General features: G+C 38.2%; 2 protein-coding genes across 2 annotated transcripts in view; both read right to left on the bottom strand.

The window, feature by feature from the left end:
• Positions 1–23,230, bottom strand: part of SLC30A9 (solute carrier family 30 member 9) — an 88,467-nt gene that overhangs the window by 43,276 nt on the left and 21,961 nt on the right. Inside the window, exons 3-9 of the mRNA XM_002688216.7 lie at positions 18,746–18,808; positions 16,211–16,310; positions 14,014–14,106; positions 13,191–13,273; positions 6,480–6,538; positions 2,575–2,642; positions 96–198 (exon numbers count right to left, since the gene is read on the bottom strand). Coding sequence (XP_002688262.1) covers positions 96–198; positions 2,575–2,642; positions 6,480–6,538; positions 13,191–13,273; positions 14,014–14,106; positions 16,211–16,310; positions 18,746–18,808 — 569 coding nt within the window. The remainder of the gene's footprint in view (positions 1–95; positions 199–2,574; positions 2,643–6,479; positions 6,539–13,190; positions 13,274–14,013; positions 14,107–16,210; positions 16,311–18,745; positions 18,809–23,230) is intronic.
• Positions 6,528–13,151, bottom strand: LOC132345506 (E3 ubiquitin-protein ligase RNF126-like). The gene has a single exon (XM_059887752.1). It carries the CDS (start codon positions 11,221–11,223, stop codon positions 10,279–10,281), a length of 945 nt encoding a protein of 314 aa, XP_059743735.1. The 5' UTR covers positions 11,224–13,151; the 3' UTR covers positions 6,528–10,278.

Raw genomic sequence — 23,230 nt, 5'->3', positions numbered from 1 at the left:
AACTGTAGGAATCATTCAGTTTTTAAAATGTCAACTTTTAGACTAAAATCTCAAAAAATATTACTTTAAATTAGTAAGAAAGCTTTACCCCTCACCTGGTTACAAGTATCAGATAAAGAGTGTATCGCTTCTGAAAACATGCTTGCTGAACCCGTATAAATCCAAGCAAGAAATTTGAAGAAGCAGTTTAATCCATTGCTAGGAGAGAAAGAAAAGATAATTTAGCATAGGTTTAGATAAAAATTCCCACCAAAAGCTTATTTATACACATACACACACACACGATTTTGTTCAAAATAAAACAGATTTCTAGTTTATTACACTTTAGGCAAGAGAATACAAATTTGAAGAATATAGATTATCGTTTCACTAAATATTTAAATGAAAGAGGCATGATATGTGCAAACAAATTACTTAAGAACTGATGAGAAAAGAGGGTGTTCTACATTTGGACAAAACGGAATCAGAAAGGAAACTGTGTCTTAGGTAGGTGAAAGAAGATCAGCACGTGATGTAGTTCAGCAGGTCACTGTCAAAGACACGACACTGGTGAAGATCAGGTTGTTTAATTAGACAGATGCTCGAGGTGAAAACAAAGCTAGACCAAGTAGTCTGGGTCATACTAGAAGATCATACATGCTAAAATAAACATGATTATCTCCTGAGGAAGCTAGTTGTGCTCAGACTCGGACAGTAATAACTAGTATAATTTATCTCAGACACTGTACTTAGTCACTTATTATGTTTTACTATAACTATTATACAAATATTAATAAGTAATAACATCCTCATTTTATAAATGAGGAAACGGGGGCAGGGGGCTTCCTGGTGGTCCAGTGGCTGAGACTCTGCACTCCCAATGCAGGAGACCTGGGTTTGACCCCTGGTCAGAGAATCCTATATGCAGCAACTAAGAGTTTGCATGCTGCGCCTAAAAGATCCCACTGCTGCAACTAAGATCCAGTGCAGCCAAATAAATAATTTTTAAGTAAATAAATAAAAATAAATGAGGAGCCTTACTTCCCCTTCCAGCTACCCTTTTCTCCTCTCCTCTTCAGATAATTTCTTCAAAGAACTGTGTCTGCTCTTGCTGTCTCAGTTTTCCTCATTCTGTATTCAGTCTTCAATCCCTAAACAATGGCTTCACCACCAACACCTCATAAGATTGTTCTTAACAATATACTGTTTCTTGCTATTAAATTCCTGAAAACATTTTTAATAGTTTCTTTAATCTTATAGAGGTATTTGCCACTATCTTCTTAAAACACTGTCTTCTTTGATTTCTACCAGACTCCTGGTTTTTTCCCCACCTTTCTCTTTACTGTTTCTCAGTCTCTTCTGCAGGCTTTTTTTTTTTTTTTTCTTCTACCAATTTCTTAAATGTGAGCATTCTTCAAGGCTTATTCAGGAGTGCTTTTCCTTCCTCATACATTATAATGTATATACATATACATTCTCCAGGTGATCTTAACTATTCTTATGACTTTAATTATTCCCTATATCCTAATAACTCTCCAGTCTTTATCTCTTAATTCAGGTCTCCTTCCTGAGCTTCAAACCAATATATATTAACAATAATAACCATCAAGTGTATTATATAACAGTATATATAATATAAGCACTAAGTATATTATATAATAATATATATTATATATAATATATATTATATATTAATATATAATATTATATAACAACCATATTATATAACAGAAACTATGCTAAGCAGTTTACATACCCTGCATCACATTCCTCCAATATAAAAAGCTTTAGCTGCTAATCCCACTTTATTGACAAAAACAATTATTTCTGTTGACCAGCTCTACTTGGGTGCCCTATAAATACCTCAGACTCAAAAAGGAACCCATTATTTTCTTTGCTCCCACCCTGACTCTTCCTTCCAGTGTTCCCTTTTTCTCAGTGATAGTACAGTATCTATCCAATTGTCCAAGTCAGAAACCTGGGCACCATCACTAGTCAGTCCTCCTAAATTCTTTTTGAACCTAACCATGTCTCTCCACCCCTATTGCCACTATCTGTGTTGTATTATTATAAATGACTCTTAGTCTAGTGCCCCTCCAGTCCTTGAAGATAAGAATTACGTATTTTACCTTCATGTTTCCAGACCACGTCAAAATTCCTGACACGTGTAGTATATGTATTTGAGAAATAAAAGCACAAACTAATGAACTACGAATTAATGCTCTTAAATAAATATCCTAAAATAGATTACTCAGTACAATAGATTAAAAGGTAGGCAAAATAATAGAGACCAAGAAGACAGAAGAGAAAAGAAAGAGGCAAAAGCATCAGTTATGTTCTACCGGGTTAAATGGCAGAAAAATAAAGAGGGCAGATTCTCTTCAGTAGTCATAATGCAGGTTGGTTTACTCTAAATGTAACTTCGGCCAACTCAACTTTTTAAAAAAGATTTCTATAAACACCAATGAAAATAGAAGAAAAATTTTCATACAGCGCTTTTATCTTTATCTAGATACCAAGTAATAAATTTATATTCATATATATACATTAAAAACAATGTAATTTATTTTTAAAGGTTTATTTTTCAGTACTTACATGCAAATGGCAACCATCACCACTTTCCCTGGCCCCTTTAAAAAAATTGATGCCGTTCTAGAGCGTGGCTATAAAAACAAAACAAAAACAAAAAAATCTCAAACATTTTTCCAAAAGGCACTATGACCATTATATGTGACTCTGACACACCAGAAAATATCTCCCCTATCAATGCCTCTTCACAACTAGATTTACTTAATTCTTTTTCTCTAGACTTTCCTATTTAAATTGTGGGAAAATGGAAATTGAAAGTGCATGTCCAGAATGTTGTTTATTTCCTTGTAATTCATTTCCTATCTACTCCCAGAAAAATTCTGAGTTGTTTACATTAAAAAACAGAAATAAAGTGATAAAAATATACTGAACTGAAATAACCTAAAATTTTCCATTCTTGAGCAACTTCTTAAATTTTAAAACAAGAACAGCCAAAGCCAGTAAGTCTGTTGCCCCTCATTTAACTCCTGACTATTCTCTAAAGACTGAAGCCCTCAAATAACACTGTGTTTAATTCCAAAACTGAACAAAACAAAAGGAAATCAAACAAGTAGAGAACATATTCAAGGAGAATATTTTTCTTCAGTTAAATATTCTTTGGCTACTCTTTGAATTTATACTTCCTGTGTTTCTTTTCCTGCTCTTTCCTCTCCCGGGAATGCTATCATACGTCACTATAATCTCTCTAAGCTTTACTCATCTTCTTCCATATCTGGCCAAGGGTTACCCTTCTATGTAAAGCCTTCCTTGATCCCCCAGAAAATACTCACACTGCTCCACATTTATGGTTGTACTTTACTTTTCTATTAAAGCAAGTCCTGTATTCTGCCTTATGTAATTTATTCAAGAAATATTTACTGGGCAAGTACTACATACCTGGCACAGTTCTAGATGCTGGAGCACAAGAGTAAACAAAGAGAGTCCCTGCCTTCATAGATCTCACGGTCTAGCATAGGAAGGGGAGAATGAATCCGTCATATCTGAGTGATAAATAAAGAAACTAAGACAGAGACTGATAGAACAGAGTTGGGGGTATGACACGGAGGGCTATTTTGATTAGAATACTAAGGGAAAGGAGTTCAGTGATGAGAAGGAAGCAACCATGAAAAATCTGGAAGAATGTTTTAGGCAGAGTATACAGCACATTCAAAGATTCTGACAGAAGTAAGTTTTGTGTGAAGAAAGGATAAAAACAAGGCCGATGTGGCATGAGGGGAACAAAATGCTTTTCTTTTTATCTTGCACTCTGATAATGCTTTGCAGTCAGGTCTGCAGGTTAGGGTTTAAAAAGCACCTACTAAGTTCCTGTGGACAACGGAACAAAAGAGGGAGCTGCAAGCTTTAAAGTGATTCATTTATAAAGTCCGACCATGGTTCCACATTTCTGAGTTATGCCATTTACTGATAAGCAAAAACCAGTGTATGTGCATTTTACTACAATGAGAATATACCATATCGTTTGCTTAGTACAGGGGGAAAAAATGAAATTGTTATAGGAATAGTAGAAAATGAAAACATGCTACTCAAGGAAGAAGATGAAAAAGATTTCTTTAGAAGAAAGTTTTGAAAACTTATGGAGTAAACAAGACAGATAGGGAAGGAAAATGAGATTTTAAAACGATAACAGAATGTTATAGTAAGGAAAAAGAGATTCATTGAGCACAAATTGCTCTGAAAGAGAGAATTCCCTGGCAGTTCAGTGGTCAGGACTGGGCTCTTCCACTGCTGGAGTCCTGGAGAACTAAGATTATGTAAGCCTCATGGCACAGCCAAAAAGAGAGAGAGAGAGAGAAAGCTGTAGAAAATGCGAAAATATGTTGGTAATAATTAGGTCAGAAATAGCGACAAGGTCCTGGAGAAGGAAATGGCAACCCACTCCAGTACTCTTGCCTGGAAAATCCCATGGATGGAGGAGCCTGGTAGGCTACACAGTCCACGGGATATCGAAAAGTCAGACATGACTGAGCGACTTCACTTTCACTTTTCATTTTCATGCCTTGGAGAAGGAAATGGCAGCCCATTCCAGTGTTCTTGCCTGGAGAATCCCAGGGATGGAGGAGCCTGGTGGGCTGCCATCTATGGAGTCGCACAGAGTTGGACACGACTGAAGTGACTTAGCAGTAGCAGCAGCGACAAGGTCCAAGGAAATCTAGCAGCAAGGGAAGCAAAATCTCAAAAAGCAACAGATCCATAGTAGATGGATAGATTTCAGAGGACTAGGAGGAAAATCAGCATAAAATACTCAAAGAGCTACAAGTAATTTCAAAGTGACACTATCATTTCAATCCCAGGTGGCGCAAGTAGTAATGAATTCACTTGCCAATGCAGTAGATGCAAGAAACTTGGGCTCGATCCCTAGGTTGGGAAGATCCCCTGGAGTAGCAAGTGGCCACCCACTCCAGTATGCTGAAAGACTATCCCAAGAAGTTCGAGAATTAGGATTAGAAGGAAAGGCACAAAGAAGTAGAAATATTAAAGGGAAAATGTATTAAAGGGATAAGAAATAAGATATCAGTTAGAACACTGAACATTGAGAGAGTGTGTGTGCCAAACCTAAAATATAGTGAGTTCATATATTTCACTATTGGAGTTCCCATAAAATGAAGAAGAATATAAAAGAATATAATAAGAGAAGGAAGTGTCTGGATCAGAGAGAAAAAGGATACAAAGTAGGTGGGTGAGAAGGAGGTTTAAGAGGGAGGGGATATGTTTATACATATGGCTGATTCACTCTGTTGTACAGCAGGAGCTGACACATTGAGAAGCAATCATACTCCAATAAAAAATAAATAAATAATAAAAAGACAAAAAAAAAAAAGAAGATATTTTTATTCCAGGCAACATGAATAATCCTGTTATGTTTTAGAGAAGGAAACCAACCATCTTTAGTGAGAGTCTCAAGTGAGTGTTCCTAGAAGGAATATGGAAACAGTAGGAAATTCAATACTAAAGTCTTATTCTATTACTATTTTAAAAAAAAGTATAATAGAAATTTTATTCAAAATCTGTAACATTTCAAGGCTGATGAGTATTAATCTTCAAAAGGGCTCTAAGTGACACAGATTTCAGAAGTCAAACAGCTGCTATTCAAAAATCTGGTGCTGATGATCCTCCATGCAAAAAAGATATAAAGCTAGCAGTAAGTCTTCCCAGGAGGCAGATCTCACCAGCCTAAATTACTCCATAGCAAGAGGCAGGGGCGGAGTCTGTCAAGGCATAGAAGTGACTCACACAACATACAAAGGCCCTACCACCGAAGAGAATCCAGGTCTTCAGTGCAGCACTGGGGTGCCAAAAATGCAGGGCTCAAAAGGGAAATGGAAGTTAAGAGGCTTTGAATACGATGAATGGGAAAGAAAAGCATATCAAATAAGGTATGACTACAGTTGTCATCATTGCTAATTTCTAAATTTTCCAAGAAGGAAGCAATGACTCAAATTTAAGTCAGAAGAAAAGAGACAATTTGCAAAGCTAGCCCTTTCTCCAGGTATGGTGCTCACTTCTTGACAAGAGACACCTCCAGCTCAATTTAAAGGCAAGGCTGACTCTGAACATGACTACTTGGCATCGTGAAGTGTCGGTGGCTTTGACAAGAGCTATTTCAGTGGAGTGGTGGGAATGCAAGTCCAATGAAGGACTCAGGAGAAAATAAGAAGTGGACAGTAAAAGTAAGCTTTCTATACTGGTCCCAATATTAATTTCCTTCTGGTAGGAACGAAAATAAGAGTATTCTGGCACATTTGTAGATAAGGCAGTAAATGTGGTGATGGAAAGATAACGTATTTTTTTTTAGCAGATTAGATCTACCTTGGAATAGGATCACAGACATGCTAGATTTTCATCATGGACAGATTCTAGGATTTTATGTGAAATACATACTCAACATAACATTAAAAGAAAAATATTCTTACCTTGGTATTTCCCAGAAAGTCTCTATATTCCCTCAGTATTTTTTGGTTTCTAAATAGCCCTATTAAAAAAGAATTACGAAATACATTTAGCTCATACATATTCTTATCCTTTCACATTTTAGATTAACACAATTATTCTAAGACTATGTTAAATGGTCTTCTCCCAGATACAAAGAAAAATATCAGGTGATGGTAAGAAATCTGAATTTGCAACTTGATTAAAAAATGGGTTAAGGACGTGGATAGACTTTTCTCCAAAGATGATATACAGCTGGCTAACAAGCATATGAAAAGATGCTCAGATCACTAATCATCAGAGAAATGCAGATCAAAACCACAATGAGGTATCACTTCACAGCCATTAGAATGGCTACTACCACAAAACAAAAAACAAAGAGAAAGAAAAAATAACAAGTGTAGGCAAGGAATGCAGAGAAATTGGAGATCTTGACTATACTGGTAGGATTATAAAATATTGCAACTGTTATCGAAAATAATATAGAGGCTCCTCAAAAAATTAAAAACTATCATATGATTTAGTAATACCACTTCTGGGTATACATCCAAAAAAAAATGAAAGCACTGTCTCAAAGAGGTTATTTTCACACCCTAATTTATCACAGCACCATTCACAATGGGCAAGAAGTGAAAGCAACCAAAACGTCCATGGACAAATCAATGCTGAACCATGTGGTATATACATACAACGGAAATCCTGTCACATGGACGAACCTTGAGGACATTACGCTAAGTGAGGTAACTTAGTCAAAAAGACAAACACTGAATGACTCCATTTATACGTGGTATCTATAGGAGTCAGAGTCATAGAAACAGAAAAAAAGAGTAGCTACCAGGAGCTAGAGGGACAGGAGAACTGTAGACAAGTACAGCTTGAGTGCAGCAAGATGAGTTATTTAAGCTTGATATAAGAACCAATTCTCCATCTATAGCTCAAAGTTTAAAAATAAGGAAAAAATATTTTATTAGTGTGCTTTCTCAAATTCTGTACTTTAAGTATGTCCTCTAATATATGTAAAGGCTATTCACAGCATCATTATTTTAACAGTAAAAGACTGGAAACGACCTAGGTGAAAAGGACTGAATAAACTCTGGTGCACCCCCAAAATGGAGTGTTATAAAAGAAATGAAGAAACCTCTCTGTTTCCTGCTATGGAATGTTCTCTGGGACACATAATCAAGTTAAAAAAAAACAAGCACAGAAAGTACACAGACTATGCCTTATTTATGAAAAGGAGGGTCTAAATTACCAGTATGTATGCTATGTTAGTAAAAATAACACTCAAACTAATTTTTTAAACAATTACCTATGCTAGAGGGAGGGAAAAGGGTGGAAAAGACAGGGATGGAAGCTAAACTTCTCTAAAGTATTTTGTCTTTAAAGTATTTGAGGTGACTTTGGAACCATATAAATGTTTTACAAAATTATAAAATAAAAATAAATCAAATTTCTTAAAATCAGAAGCAGAACGAAACAAACGAACCTATTTTTATATCTAGTAGATGGTTTATCCATACAGTGAGAAATTACAAGTGACTTTAAAACACAGGCATTTGACTGTACATCCCCAGTGAGATATACAGTAAAGACAAAAAGAAAAATAGAAATCTTAAATCACCTTACTAGCAAGAATACTGATACTAATAGTTTGAAACAACACTGTATTCTGTCTATATGTGTGTGTACATACATAAAGAACAAATAAAAAATGTAATTAATGATGTTAATGAATTAAGAAATAAGATTTTCAGAGTAAGAGATACAAAGGAAAAAACGGAGGGAATAAGTTTATCAAAATAACCTACATGTTTTCTCTTAAGAAACAAAAAGTATGTCCTAACTCTGTCCACTGAAATACCTTAAAAATATATCAACCTATTAAAAAAAACTGAGTACCCCTAATGCCCACAGAAAAAATGGAGTAGCCATCATGGTCAACAAAAGAATTCGAAATGCAGTACTTGGATGCAATCTCAAAAACGACAGAATGATCTCTGTTCGTTTCCAAGCCAAACCATTCAATATCACAGTAATCCAAGTCTATGCCCCAACCAGTAACACTGAAGAAGCTGAAGTTAAACGGTTCTATGAAGACCTACAAGACCTTTTAGAACTAACACCCAAAAAAGATGTCCTTTGCATTACAGGGGACTGCAATGCAAAAGTAGGAAGTCAAGAAACACCTGGAGTTAACAGGCAAATTTGGCCTTGGAATATGGAATGAAGCAGGGCAAAGACTAATAGAGTTTAGCCAAGAAAATGCACTGGTCATAACAAACACCCTCTTCCAACAACACAAGACTCTACACATGTACATCACCAGATGGTCAACAATGAAATCAGATTGATTATATTCTTTGCAGCCAAAGATGGAGAAGCTCTATACAGTCAACAAAAACAAGACCAGGAGCAGACTGTGGCTCAGATCATGAACTCCTTACTGCCAAATTCAGACTTAAATAGAAGAAAGTAGGGAAAACCACTAGACCATTCAGGTATGACCTAAATCAAATCCCTTATGATTATACAGTGGAAGTGAGAAATTAGACTTAAGGGCCTAGATCTGATAGAGTGCCTGATGAACTATGGACTGAGGTTGGTGACATTGTACAGGAGAAAGGGATCAAGACCATCCCCATGGAAAAGAAATGCAAAAAAGCAAAATGGCTGTCTGGGGAGGCCTTACTGAGCTGTGGAAAGAAGAGAAGCAAAAAGCAAAGGAGAAAAGGAAAGATATAAGCATCTGAACGCAGAGTTCCAAAGAATAACAAGAAGAAATAAGAAAGGCTTCCTCAGCGATCAATGCAAAGAAACAGAGGAAAACAACACAATGGGAAAGACTAGAGATCTCTTCAAGAAAATTAGAGATACCAAGGGAACTTTTCATGCAAAGATGGGCTCGATAAAGGACAGAAATGGTATGGACCTAACAGAAGTAGAAGATATTAAGAGGTGGCAAGAATACACAGAAGAACTGTACAAAAAAGATCTTCACGGCCCAGATAATCACGATGGTGTGATCACTGACCTAGAGCCAGACATCCTGGAATGTGAAGTCAAGTGGGCCTTAGAAAGCATCACTACGAACAAAGCTAGTGGAAGTGATGGAATTCCAGTTGAGCCATTTCAAATCCTGAAAGATGATGCTGTGAAAGTGCTGCACTCAATATGCCAGCAAATTTTGGAAAACTCAGCAGTGGTCACAGGACTGGAAAAGTTCAGTTGTTATTCCAATCCCAAAGAAAGGCAATGCCAAAGAATGTTCAAACTACCACACAATTGCACTCATCTCACACACTAGTAAAGTAATGCTCAAAATTCTCCAAGCCAGGCTTCAGCAATATGTGAACCGTGAACTTCCAATGTTCAAGCTGGTTTTAGAAAAGGCAGAGGAACCAGAGACCAAATTGCCAACATCCGCTGGATCATCAAAAAAGCAAGAGAGTTCCAGAAAAACATCTATTTCTGCCCTTTTTTTTTTTTTTTTTGAGCTCAAACATCCATTTATTTCAAAGCAGTAATAATTTAAAATTATAAAAACCTTTCCGCTGTTGAACATGTAGAGGGTGAGGTCAGAGACAAAGGGGAGGGAAGGTGGGACGCCCGGGCAGTGTGTGCGGGCGCCCGGCCCAGCCAGGTTGTCCCTGGGGAGGCCGAGCTCCCTCCGCAGCTAGGAAGAGTGGGTCCTCCGAGCCTCCTCCGCGGCGGGCCCGGTGGCGCTGCAGTCCGTGGGCGCGTGGGCTGTCTGCTGTTGCCCTGGGGGCTGGTTAGCCGGTTTGCTCAGGAGCTGCTGGCCGGGTTCTCATTGCCAGGTGAGCTGGAGGACGAGGAGGAGGAGGAGGAGGAGAAGCTCACCACAGCCAGGCCCGGGGGGTCAGTGGCCGTGTTCTGTCCTGTGAGGCTTTTTCGGCAGACGGGGCAGCTGTCGTGCTGCTCCAGCCAGGGCACGATGCAGCCATTGTGGAAGAAGTGGTTGCAGGGCAGCTGCCGCACATGCTCACCCAGCCCATAGTCATCCTTGCACACGGGGCACTCCAGCCCCGAGCCAACGTGCTCCTCAGTCACGGGCACGGTGGGGAGGGCCTGGATTTTCTCTTTGTCTGCGGGTGGGGGACCCGAGTTTTCAAACTGATTAAGGAGCTGCGTGATGATGGCGTCCAGGCTGTTGGCCCCCCAGGTGTAGTCCATCGGGTTTGAATGCAGGACGTCCCAGGGACCCAGGCCCAGGTTGGGGATGGTGGCCGGGGTGATGATGCCGTTGACCAGCTGCTGGATGATCCCTTCCAGCGTGGGGTCGCCTTCGTGCCGGCCGGTGGCCCGCCGCGCGGTGAGGCGGGCGCAGGGCTGCCGGGGGCCGTACGGGTGCCAGGAGTCCTGCTCTCGCTCCCGCCGGCTCTCGGGGTCCCTGCTATCATCAGCCTGTGCCCCAGCGGGGAACGTGGGGATCTCAAAGCTGTCGTCAAAGATGCCGAAAGCAAAGTGCCCATAGCCCTGCGGCAGCGTGAACAGGGGCTGGTCCACATTCTCGAACGGTTGCTGCCGGCTCTGGTCCGCAGAGGCTGTGGAGGGGGCTGAACCATTCTCTGCACTCCTGTTCTCTTCTGGAAGCTCCTCGATAAACCCAGACCCGCATCTTGGGCAGATGTAATCCGGCAGGCGCGGCACGATCTCGACTGAGCAGCAGTGGCAGAAGTACCGTCCGGGCTGCGGCGACGCTTCGGCCATGGCCACCGCCGCCTCCTCCGCGGCGCCCGCCACCGGCTGTTTGCTGCTCCCTCGCCGGTTGTTTGATTATATCTAAACGATCACGAACTTCCTGATGTTCAAGCTGGTTTTAGAAAAGGCAGAGGAACCAGAGATCAAATTGCCAACAGCCACTGGATCATGGAAAAACCAAGAGAGTTCCAGAAAAACATCTATTTCTGCTTTATTGACTATGCCAAAGCCTTTGACTCTGTGGATCACAATAAACTGTGGAAAATTCTGAAAGAGATGGAAATACCAGACCACCTGACCTGCCTCTTGAGAAATCTGTATGCAGGTCAGGAAGCAACAGTTAGAACTGGACAAGGAACAACAGACTGGTTCCAGACAGGAAAAGGAGTACGTCAAGGCTGTATATTGTCACCCTGTTTATTTAACTTACATGCAGAGTACATCATGAGAAATGCTGGGCTGGAAGAAGCACAAGCTGGAATCAAGATTGCTGGGAGAAATATCAATAAGCTCAGATATGTAGATGACACCACCCTTATGGCAGAAAGTGCAGAGGAACTCAAAAGCCTCTTGATGAAGATCAAAGAGGAGAGTGAAAAAGTTGGCTTAAAACTCAACATTCAGAAAATGAAGATCATAGCATCCGGCCCCATCACTTCATGGGAAATAGATGGGGAACAGTGGAAATAGTGTCAGACTTTATTTTGGGGGGCTCCAAAATCACTGTAGATGGTGACTGCAGCCATGAAATTAAAAGACACTTACTCCTTGAAAGAAAAGTTATGACCAACCTAGATAGCATATTGAAAAGCAGAGACATTACTTTGCCAACAAAGGTCCATCTAGTCAAGGCTATGGTTTTTCCAGTGGTCATGTATGAATGGGAGAGTTGGACTGTGAAGAAAGCTGAGCGCCGAAGAATTGATGCTTTTGAACTGTGGTATGGGAGAAGACTCTTGAGAGTCCCTTGGACTGCAAGGAGATCCAACCAGTCCATTCTGAAGGAGATCAGCCCTGGGATTTCTTTGGAAGGACTGATGCTAGAGCTGAAACTCCAGTTCTTTGGCCACCTCATGCAAAGAGCTGACTCATTGGAAAAGACTCTGATGCTGGGAGGGGTTGGGGGCAGGAGGAGAAGGGGATGACAGAGGATGAGATGACTGGATGGCATCACTGACTCTATGGACGTGAGTCTGAGTGAACTCCGGGAGTTGGTGATGGACAGGGAGGCCTGGGGTGCTGCAGTTCATGGGGTCGCAAATAGTCGGACACGACTGAGTGACTGAACTGAACTGAATGCCCAGAGGTCTCTAAATTTTATTTCCTATTAAGAGGAAAAGGGGCTCCTACTATAAATGCTGATTACCAATCTGGGGCAGGGTAGTGGTTACTGGAGGGGAAGGGGCAAGGTTGAGGGAAAAATGGGTAAAATGAATCAACTGTGTGGTATCAGCTGGAAACTAAATTTTTGGTGGTAATCAAGTTGTAGGGTAAACAGAAATAGAACATAAATGTTATGTAAACCAGTGTTACCTCAGGAAAAAGTAAATTAAGAAAGTAAACATTTCATTCCTGTAGATTTAAATGCAGGTCTGTTTAGCTTATCTGTGAATATAAAGATACTAAACAGCTGTTTGCTTCTTCTGAGAGGCCAAAACCCCTTAGAAACTAGGATTCACTTTTACAACAGGTACAATCTTCAAATCGGACCCTGAGTTTTAACATTCATATGTCTTATAGAAACGACAAATTAGCTTTCCTTGCTCTCATGATCTTTAAAAAGCTATAGAGAGAAAAACAAACATATTGTTTTTATAAAATAATTAAACCCCAAAATGAAAACTGGCATTTGCTAGAACCAACAAAGCCAAACACAAGAGGTAGGCAACCACTAGGGAGGACACAGTTATTATAGACACAGGTCTCATTTACAAGTTGCTTTTCAGTTAACTCGGCTTTAAACTGAATATACTTACTTTCTCTATATTCTATTTCTGCTTCCTTACGAAGTTTTTTCTCTCTGGCAAGAGCTTCAGGACTTCCCCAAACTTCCAAAGATCTATGTACATACACATGGCCACCATTCAGTAATATAATTTTAATGACTTCATGAAAATCATATTTAAATCTAGACAACTGAAAACTATATGAAAATTTAACAAATCATAGGTCCTTTAGGAAAAATATAAAGCACTTAAGAAAGTTTTCTAAATTAAATCTACACAATAAGAATAAATTCAACAGCAAATTTTCTTTAAAAAAATCTAATTTTTTTTGCTAATTAATATATACTAGTAACTCTCAAACAAATCTGCAAATGCAAAAATATTCTGCTTTTGGATTTTCCTGGTGGTCCAATGGCTACAACTCCGTGTGCTCCCAATGCAGGCGGCCTGGGTTTGATCCCTCGTTGGGGAACTAGATCCCTCGTGCTGCAACAAAGAGCTCATATGCCACAACTAAAGAGTTTGCATGTTGCAACTAAAGATTCTGCATGCTACAACTAAAGATCCTGCATGCCACAAAGAAGATCAAAGATCCTGCGTGTCACAATTAAGACCTGGTGCAGCCAAATAAATAAATAAAAGTAAATACTTTTATTTAAATACTTTTTTAAAAAAAAAAGTATTTTTTAAAGTATTTTATTAAAAAAAAGTATTTTTTAAATACTTTTTTAAAAATATGTATATATTCTGCTTTTAAAACATATCATTTTAAAAATTCTGAGTCTATCTAAAATGGATTTTTATTAATCCCAAATTCAGCTTGTATTTTATCCTAAAAGAACTATGTTCTTACTTTGCCTCCACATCTGATCTCAAGTATACAGTAAAGGACTCAGTATCTTCATGAGGACTTCGTCGTCTGATTTTTCGAAGCTGTTCCAGATCACTGAAGAAAGAAATATGTTGAATTTACTCAGAGAAGGTTCATATAGTTCAGGATTATTAAGGGCAGATAAAAACCACTAAGCCTCATTTTCGGAGAAGGCAATGGCACCCCACTCCAGTACTCTTGCCTGGAAAATCCCATGGATGGAGGAACCTGGTGGGCTGCAGTCCATGGGGTCGCTAAGAGTAGGACAAGACTCAGTGACTTCACTTTCACTTTTCACTTTCATGCATTGGAGAAGGAAATGGCAACCCACTCCAGTGTTCTTGCCTGGAGAATCCCAGGGACAGGGGAGCCTGGTGGGCTGCCATCTCTGGGGTCGCACAGAGTCGGACACAACTGAAGTGACTTAGCAGCAGCAGCAGCGCCTCATTTTAAAAGCTAAAGGTGGATAGCCTGTAAAAATCAGTTTAAAGATGATATTTTGTACATAAAACTGGTTTAGAAAGAGTTGAAAACCTAAGAATTACTCTTGACTCAATATAGATACCATAATATAATAGGTAGTGAGTCAAATCCTTAAACAGTGCTTGTCCTTTATCTGCTATGGATATACCACTGCAATATCTGAAGTATGAATAAAAAAAAAGTAGAAAGAACACAGATTAGAGTATTACTCCTCTATTTGAGAATGTAAACTTAATATTCACAGTCATTTGTTTACATCCAGATTAATTGTCATTGTTCAGTCGCTAAGTCGTATCTGACTCTTTGCAAGCCCATGAACTGCAGCATGCCAGGCTTCCCTGTCCTTCACTATCTCCCTGAGTTTGCTCAAATTCATGTCCAGACTAATACTAAGTGGTAATATCATTCATAGGTATCAATTTATAAAGAGTATATGTCACTTTCATGCCATTTAATTATTTTCCTTTCTCTTAAATTCTGAAAGGTTGATACATGCATCAAGTCACTCTGCTAAACAGTCATTCTAAATTTGATCATTGGTCTTCCTAAGGAAATTTTGTAATAGCAATAAAAGACCTATAAACAAAAATCTGAGGAATTCCCTAGTGGCCTAGTGGTTAGGATCCCGGCTTTCTTGCTGTGGCCTAGGATCAATCCCTAGCCAGGGAACTAAAATGTTTTAAGCCGTGTGCTGCAGCCAAAAAATAAAAAAGTAAAGGTCTAGATCAGGTAGCAAAAGATACGTATTCTGATTCCCACTCTGTCACTGACTCACTAAATGAACCAGGTCATTGCTAACATCTTTATTATATTTCCTGGCCTATAATATGGAGATACCTATACCTAACCTACTTTACTCACAAAGTTTTTGTATGGGAAACAAAATATAGTTTTATAGCATTATTACAATTGGTTATTGTTTCAATATTTATAGAAGTTATAAAACTGATTATAGGAATCCTTATTTACTGATATTATACCATATGCTACCCACTCCAGTATTCTGGCCTGGAGAATTCCAGTCCATGGGATCACAAAGAGTCAGACGCGATTAAGGGACTTTCACTTTATACTCTAGAAGATGTACCATGGTGGGGGTGGTGGAGGGAGAGCCTAGATCATCTGATGTCTAAATTGCCAAGAAATCTTCCACTTAAATATATAGCTTTCCTAGACAAAAGAGGGGAAAACATTTAAATTTGTAAAAAAATATACCTCAATAAATCTCTTCAGTTAGAAGAAAATAATAAGATACCAGAAAGAAGTAAAATAATTTACACTCAACACAAACCACAGCTGGAATGTGAACATAATAAAATTGCTCTACCAAAAAAACCCCAAATTTTAAAGCTATATTAATATACAAATACTCGTATTGATAATTCTGCTACATGTTAACAATAGAACTCCTAAGGTTCTTATGTAACACATAGATTTTTGAAGAACCTACTTTTTTGAGTTAAAGGAGCCAAGAAAGACTGGAATTGCTCAAGCTGGAGCAGTCTTCAGTTTAATAAGCTAACAATTTTAACATTTAAAAAAAATATTTTTAACTGAATAAAAATATTTCTTCAATTTAGGAAGGAACCACAGTAAAGTTTCCAAATGGATGGTATCTGGTAACAAATTCTATGAAGTAACTGGTTATTTAGATTAGATAGAACAAACCACTACATTTAAAAAAAAATTACCATACCTGGATTTGAGGCAGAACTCATTCATCGCTCTGACTCCAGTGATGAAATTATTCTGAGTATACTTTGGTCCATATTCCCTCTTTTTAAGAACTGCTTTGACTAAAACCAAAGAAAAGGAAAACATACTAAATATGCACACTGGAAGTCACATTTGAAGATAAACATATACTAATTTTTAAGTAGGGTCACTAGTGAGTTCCATAGAAAACAGGTTTTTCCTGATGCACTGGATGGCATCTGGGGAAAATAAAGTCTACTTCAAGTACAGAATGCTGCTGCTGCTGCTGCTAAGTCGCTTCAGTCGTGTCCGACTCTGTGTGACCCCACAGACGGCAGCCCACCAGACTCCCCCGTCCCTGGGATTCTCCAGGCAAGGACACTGGAGTGGGTTGCCATTTCCTTCTCCGATTCATGAAAGTGAAAAGTGAAAGTGAAGTCGCTAAGTCGTATCTGACTCTTTGAGACCCCATGGACTGCAGCCTACCAGGCTCCTCCGTCCATGGGATTTTCCATGCAAGAGTACTGGAGTGGGGTGCCATTGCCTTCTCCGCAAGTATAGAATAGGACAGAATTAAACTTGCAACCACCCAGCTTTTAACTCCATAGTTCATCAGTGCATGCTTGCATGCCAAGTCTCTTAGGTCATGTCCGACCCTTTGTGACCCACCAGATTCCTCTGTCCATGGGATTCTTCAGACAAGAATACTAGAGTGGGTCAGGGGATCTTTCCAACTGATGCCAAAAGATCAACCCTTTGTCTAAAGGACACCTTGCAAAGGTATCACTGGTCTGTTAAATCGTACTAGTACAATTTAAATTGCTTGGAAAATCTAAGTGAAAGTGAACTGAAGTTTCAATTAAAAAATTACATGCTGGTTCAGTGTTTTATAAACACCGGTGAAACCAGCATTAAAAAAAAAAACAAAAACAGAAAGTAATCAAGGAGTATTGCATATAATGAAGAATCAGCAGTTTTTGTGAAAACTTTTGTTTCAGTTACATATAATAATCTATATATATACTAAATCATTAGTACTTCCTATGTGGGTTGCAGTCAAAAAACTCTGAAATTCACTGAACGATTTCACATAAAGTAACAAAGGTGCAATAAATATATGTAACATTTTTATTAGTTAAAAATTATAGGAAGTTAATTATAGATTATAGGTAAAACACTGCCTTCTATTAAAATATTCCCCTATTATCAAGCATCAAACTGTTCATAAAAAATGACACATCAATAACAAAATACCAATTTGGCATCAGTTATACCCTGTGGATTAAAAATTACAGCCAACATTGGTCTGTTCATTTTTATAAAGTTAGACTTTTAGTCACATGATATAGATAAATAGCATAAGCATATCTTGGAAAAGCAGGAGAAATACAGCAGAAACTCATGTGTTCTGTTTCAAATTGTCGCCAAGTTACTTCATATTCTATTCTCATATCTAGTAACTACTAAGTCTTCTGTTGTACTTGCAAACTGAAAGAATAAATTAAGACTAAATTATCCACCACTGAAGAAGGTAAAAAGACTCTTAAAACATAAACTATGAAAGTCAAAATTCACAAATCATAGTTAATAAGAACATTTCAAAAATAAAGTTCAATAAAAAAATCAAAACTTTATTTGAAAAAAGTATATAAGGAAGTTCAGGTTTCTTTTTGCATAAGTTTAAGTCTCTGAACTACCTTATTGTAATAATCCTAAAATATTAAATTCAAATAAGCTTCTCAGAGAGGAGAAATACATCTCTCTTCAAAAAGATTAATTTTTTCTAATTACTTTTTAATAATTTCTTCAAAGTATCTAGAAATCCCTGTTGGCCTGTCCTGGCCCAGATTATTGATGGTAACACAACATTAAGTATTCTTAATTGTGACCATACAGTATATATCATCTCCAAAGTTATCCTATAAAAAAGAAGTCCCATTCTCAGCACCACCATAGAGGAGAAAACTATGACTCAGAAAAATCAAGTGAACTGCTCAAAGCCATAAAGCTGGTACATGCTAAAGCTACAAACTGAATTTACTTTTGTCTGACGCCAAAGCCATGGTGATCCTACTCACAGAATTAGTACCTCCATGAAATATGCTACTTTGGACATGGGAGCCATAGCCCAATTATAAAGAAGAGAACTGCAAACAAGAATACCTTCATTACTTAATCACTCCTAGAAATGGAAATCAAGAATGTCCAAACTATCTCGATTTCAACATGCCACAGGTATTGGCCTCTAGTTCCTTATTAATCACATTACTTTTCTAAAAATGATAAAACCTTTTTTATTTGCCTTTACTCCTTTCTTTGGGCTTTTGAAAATAACAATTACCATAAAATTTATGACCAGAATGCAAATTTCAGTAGAAAATTAGTTTATAAATAGAACAAATCCTTATGGTCAATGTATTTTTTTAAAAGTAAAAATGAATACACCTTTATAACCATAAAGATATCTATATAAACTAATTTTATATATTTAATTCAAAACACCTTTATAATAAAAAACAGAATAAAATATATTTACCTCTTACTTGGAGAGGTTCTTGCTTAATAATTGGAGCTTTCAGTTCTGCACCCATATTTTCTGCTGTAAAGATTAAAAGTTATTTTAAGTAGTTGTTTTCATATAAACCCTATAAACTTAATTAACATTTGCTAAAACAATCTGCCGCTGCTGCTGCTAAGTCGCTTCAGTCGTGTCCGACTCTGTGCGACCCCATAGACGGCAGCCCACCAGGCTCCCCGTCCCTGGGATTCTCCAGCCAAGAACACTGAAGTGGGTTGCCATTTCCTTCTCCAATGCATGAAAGTGGAAAGTGAAAGTGAAGTCACTCAGTCATATCAGACTCTTAGCAACCCCATGGACTGCAGCCTACCAGGCTCCTCTGTCCATGGGATTTTCCAATCTGGCAATGTATAAAAAAGATAATATATCACAGACCAAGATAAATCCGAGGATTTATTTTAGGAATGAAAGAGTAGTTAAACATTGTTGTTTAGTTGCTGAGTCACGTCTGACTCTTCTGCAACTCCATGGACTATAGCCCGCCAGGCTCCTCCTCCGTCCAGGGGATCTCCCAGGCAAGAATTCTGGAGCAGATTGCCATTTCCTTCGCCTGAGGGTCTTTCTGACCCAGGGATTGAACCTGCATCTCCTGCACTGGCAGGGAGGGTTCTTTACTACTGAGCTCCCAGGGAAGCCCAGTTAAACATTAGAAAATCTATTAATTCCTCTCATTAACAGATCGAAGGAAAAAAACTGTAGAATCATTTCAGGAGCTAACCAAAAAGCACTTAAAATACAGCACCCATGCAAGTTTCAAACCTTTTTAAGAAAAATTAGCACAAAAGGAATTTCCTTGGAGGGTAAAGCAAACCTGTAACAAACACCGTATTCAATGGTAAAAATTTAGACGCAACCCTTTAAAACAAGGAACAAAACAAGGGCACATGCTGTTGATTTTTCCACCCCTAAACTGTTCTAGAGATGCTCTTCAATGAAGAAAGGATGGCTATTAAATGGTTATTGGAACAACGGTACAACCCTCCCCCACTTCAAAAAACATTTAATAAAATGAAACTGTAATCTACCTCATACCATAACCAATTCCAGGAAAATTAATGATTAAAGACTAAGGTATTTATATGATTAGGTGGCACTAGTGGTAAAAAATCCACCTGCCAGTGCTGGAGACGCAAGGGGTGAAGGTTCAATTTCTAGGTTGGGAAGATCCCCTGGAGGAGGAAATGGCAACCCACTCCAGTATTCTTGCCTGGGAAATCCCATGGACAGAAGAGCCTGGCCGGCTACAGTCCATCGGGTCGCAAAGAATAGGACATGACTGAGGCAACTTAGCATGCATGCAGGCATGATTAACAGACAACAATATATAGAGAAAAGCAAGCTGCAAACCGGGCGACTGTATTTCCAACAAATACAATCAACAAAGGATAAGTATGAAGAATACTTAAGAATTCCTCCAAATGTGTTAAGAGAAAGACGGAAAGGGGCAGAATACAAGAACAAACTTGCACAGGAAATGCAAATAACTAATAAACATGTGAAGAGATGATAGCCTCGTTATTAACAGAATCCAAATGAAATCACAAGATGCCATTTAACAACCACTGGATTACGAAATATGAGAAATATGATAACCCTAACGTTGGCAAGGGTATGGAGCAATGGCAAGTCATACACTACTGGCTGAAAGACAAACAGGGATAACCAAACTGGCATTATCTAAAGTGGCTCAGACGGTAAAGCGTCTGCTACAATGCGGGAGATCTGGGTTCGATCCCTGGGTCAGGAAGTTCCCTGGAGAAGGAAATGGCAACCCACTCCAGTACTCTTGCCTAGAAAATCCCATGGATGGAGGAGCCTGGTGTCCATGGGGTCACAAAGAGTCGGACACAACTGAGCGACTTCACTTTCACTTTCAATGTAGCTGAACACAAGCATAACCTACAACTTAGCAATTCTATTTCTAGGTCAACATACTCGGCACACAGAAACTTGTACAAGGGCATAAAAAGATGAGCATTCAAAGCAGTGCTGTGTTCTGCTGTTTCAAACTGGAAACAACCCAAACGTCCACAGGCATGAGAACAGATAAAGAGACCATGTTATATTCATTCAGCAGCATTTTGTACATCAATAAAGAAGAAAAAACATAATAATGGCTATCTTTCTTTGCACCTTTACTATTAAGGTAACTGCAAGCATTATTTAAGCACTTAATGTGCATCAACTCATTTAATTCACACAAGAGCCCCCAAAAGTATATGCTGTAATTATCTCAATGAAAATTAATGAACCAGACACATATACAATTAAGATAAATCATGGCAAAAAATTTTAATGAAAAAATAAATCACAGAAGCATACAATAAACTATCACAATAAACTAAGCTAAACAATTAAGGACATATACAATTGTCTAAATCTATTCCTTTTTTCTTACTCAAGAGACGGAAACACAAAATTCAGGACAGTCACATGGATACAAAGGGTGAAAGGAACTATGAAAAGAAGTATTAAGGATAACAAGAATGTGATCAAAAATGCAAGGTCAGGTTAGGTGGTAAATTACAAGGTTAGGTGGTAAATTATAGGTGTTGATTACATATATTCTTATACATGTATCAAGTAGTTTGTAATAAAAACCTCATCCTTAAAATATCTTCCCTTATTATATTTATACCCTCATTCAATAATAAAATAACATTTTTGAGCCTATTAATAGCTTACATTTACTAACTACTTACCATGTGCCATACACAGTACTATGTCCTTGACATGCATTATTTCGCTTAATCCTCACAAAGCTGCTCTGAGGTAAGTACTATTATTATCTTCATCTTATTCATCTTATTTGGAACTTGCCTCAAAGTCACATAGCTAGTATTTTAAATATGGAAGCACAGTCAGGATTAAAACCCAAGTCATTTTATTAGTCTATTCTTTTAACCACTTTCCTACACTGCCTCTATATTTAAAATAATATTTGGTTTATAAGTTGATATTTGTATGTTTTCAGGAAAAGAGGACAGAAGTGAAAACTGGATCAGCAATGTGGAGATCACTGGTAACCTTTTGACAACAGCAGTTTCAGCAGAAAGAGTAGTGATGGAAGCAACAGGTAGAGGTGAGAAAGGGAGATGAGACAGTGAAAGCAGTATCTGGACTTTCAGTAAGAGCTGGAAAAGAGAACGGAATCAAGGAATCATTATTTATCAAAAATAAAATAATGATTTTATTTTTATAGAGGTAGAAGTAATGAAATAGGGAAAATAATCGTTTCTACATATTTAGAATATGCATCTATATAAATGATAGGCAACACCAGACTTCTGCCACCTTACTGTCTGTCTTGTTTACCATCCTTTTTTTTTTCTTGCCTTTATTTTTGCCTTTCTGGCCATCTGTTAGATTGATAAAATTGATAAAATTTTCTATATTCTCCTCTCACCCCACCTGCTGGTTTTTGAATTTACAAGATTAAAGTTCTACTGTTTTCATGATTCCATTTAGAAACTTAACATACATGCTTTCCTGTCAATCTCTCTAATCATCTGTAAGGTTATTCACCATCTCTACCTTCCTCTGAACAAGAAAAGTATCTGTAACCACTGAAATTTCTTTTATCTTACTACTCTAAAATTTCAGCATTTAATATAAAGTTTACTTTTACTATCAATAACTTTACTAACACATTTAAACTATTTCTTGCTCTTCATTGTCCCAACCCTTCTTTGCCTGAGTTTACTCTGCAATCTGTAAGAAACATGTATTTGAATAGTTGTGTTTTTTTTTAATATGGGTGGTTTAGTAGTAAATGATAAGTCATCTTTACATGTGAAATGTTATTTTGCCTTTCCCCTGGAATGATTATTTGCGCGCTCAGTTGCGTCCAACTCTTCGTGACCGCATGAACTGTAGTCTGCCAGGATTCTCTGTCTGTGGAATTCTCCAGGCAAGAATACTGGAGTGGGTAGCCATTTCCTTCCCCAGGGGATCTTCCCAACCCAGGGACTGAACCTTCATCTCCTGCATTGGCAGGTGGATTCTTTACCACTAGTGCTACCTGGGAAGCCCAAGAGCCCATAAGATTGAACTTATAGATGATATAATCCTTCTAAAGCCCCAGTGATTATTTAGACCATGTAAAATTCTAGGGAACACTTATTTTTCCTCTGACCATTTCATGGACAGTACTTCAAATCATTCCTCCTTTATTTTCTGCATATTGTTGCAGATAAAAAGTCTACGTAGGAAACGAGTTGCCAGTCCAGGTTCGATGCACGATGCTGGATGCTTGGGGCTGGTGCACTGGGACGGCCCAGAGGGATGGTATGGGGAGGGAGGAGGGAGGAGGGTTCGGGATGGGGAACACATGTATACCTGTGGCGGATTCATTTTGATATTTGGCAAAACTAATACAATTATGTAAAGTTTAAATATAAAATAAAATTAGAAAAAAAAAAAAAGTCTACTTCAAAAGAGTAA

Source organism: Bos taurus, chromosome 6 (assembly GCF_002263795.3).
Source record: "Bos taurus isolate L1 Dominette 01449 registration number 42190680 breed Hereford chromosome 6, ARS-UCD2.0, whole genome shotgun sequence".
Classification (NCBI taxonomy): domain Eukaryota; kingdom Metazoa; phylum Chordata; class Mammalia; order Artiodactyla; family Bovidae; genus Bos; species Bos taurus.
This window is presented reverse-complemented; position numbering and strand designations above follow the sequence as displayed.

Excerpts from the sequence above, each read along its gene's own strand:
- LOC132345506 (XM_059887752.1), bottom strand. The coding sequence starts at position 11,223 with ATGGCCGAAGCGTCGCCGCAGCCCGGACGGTACTTCTGCCACTGCTGC.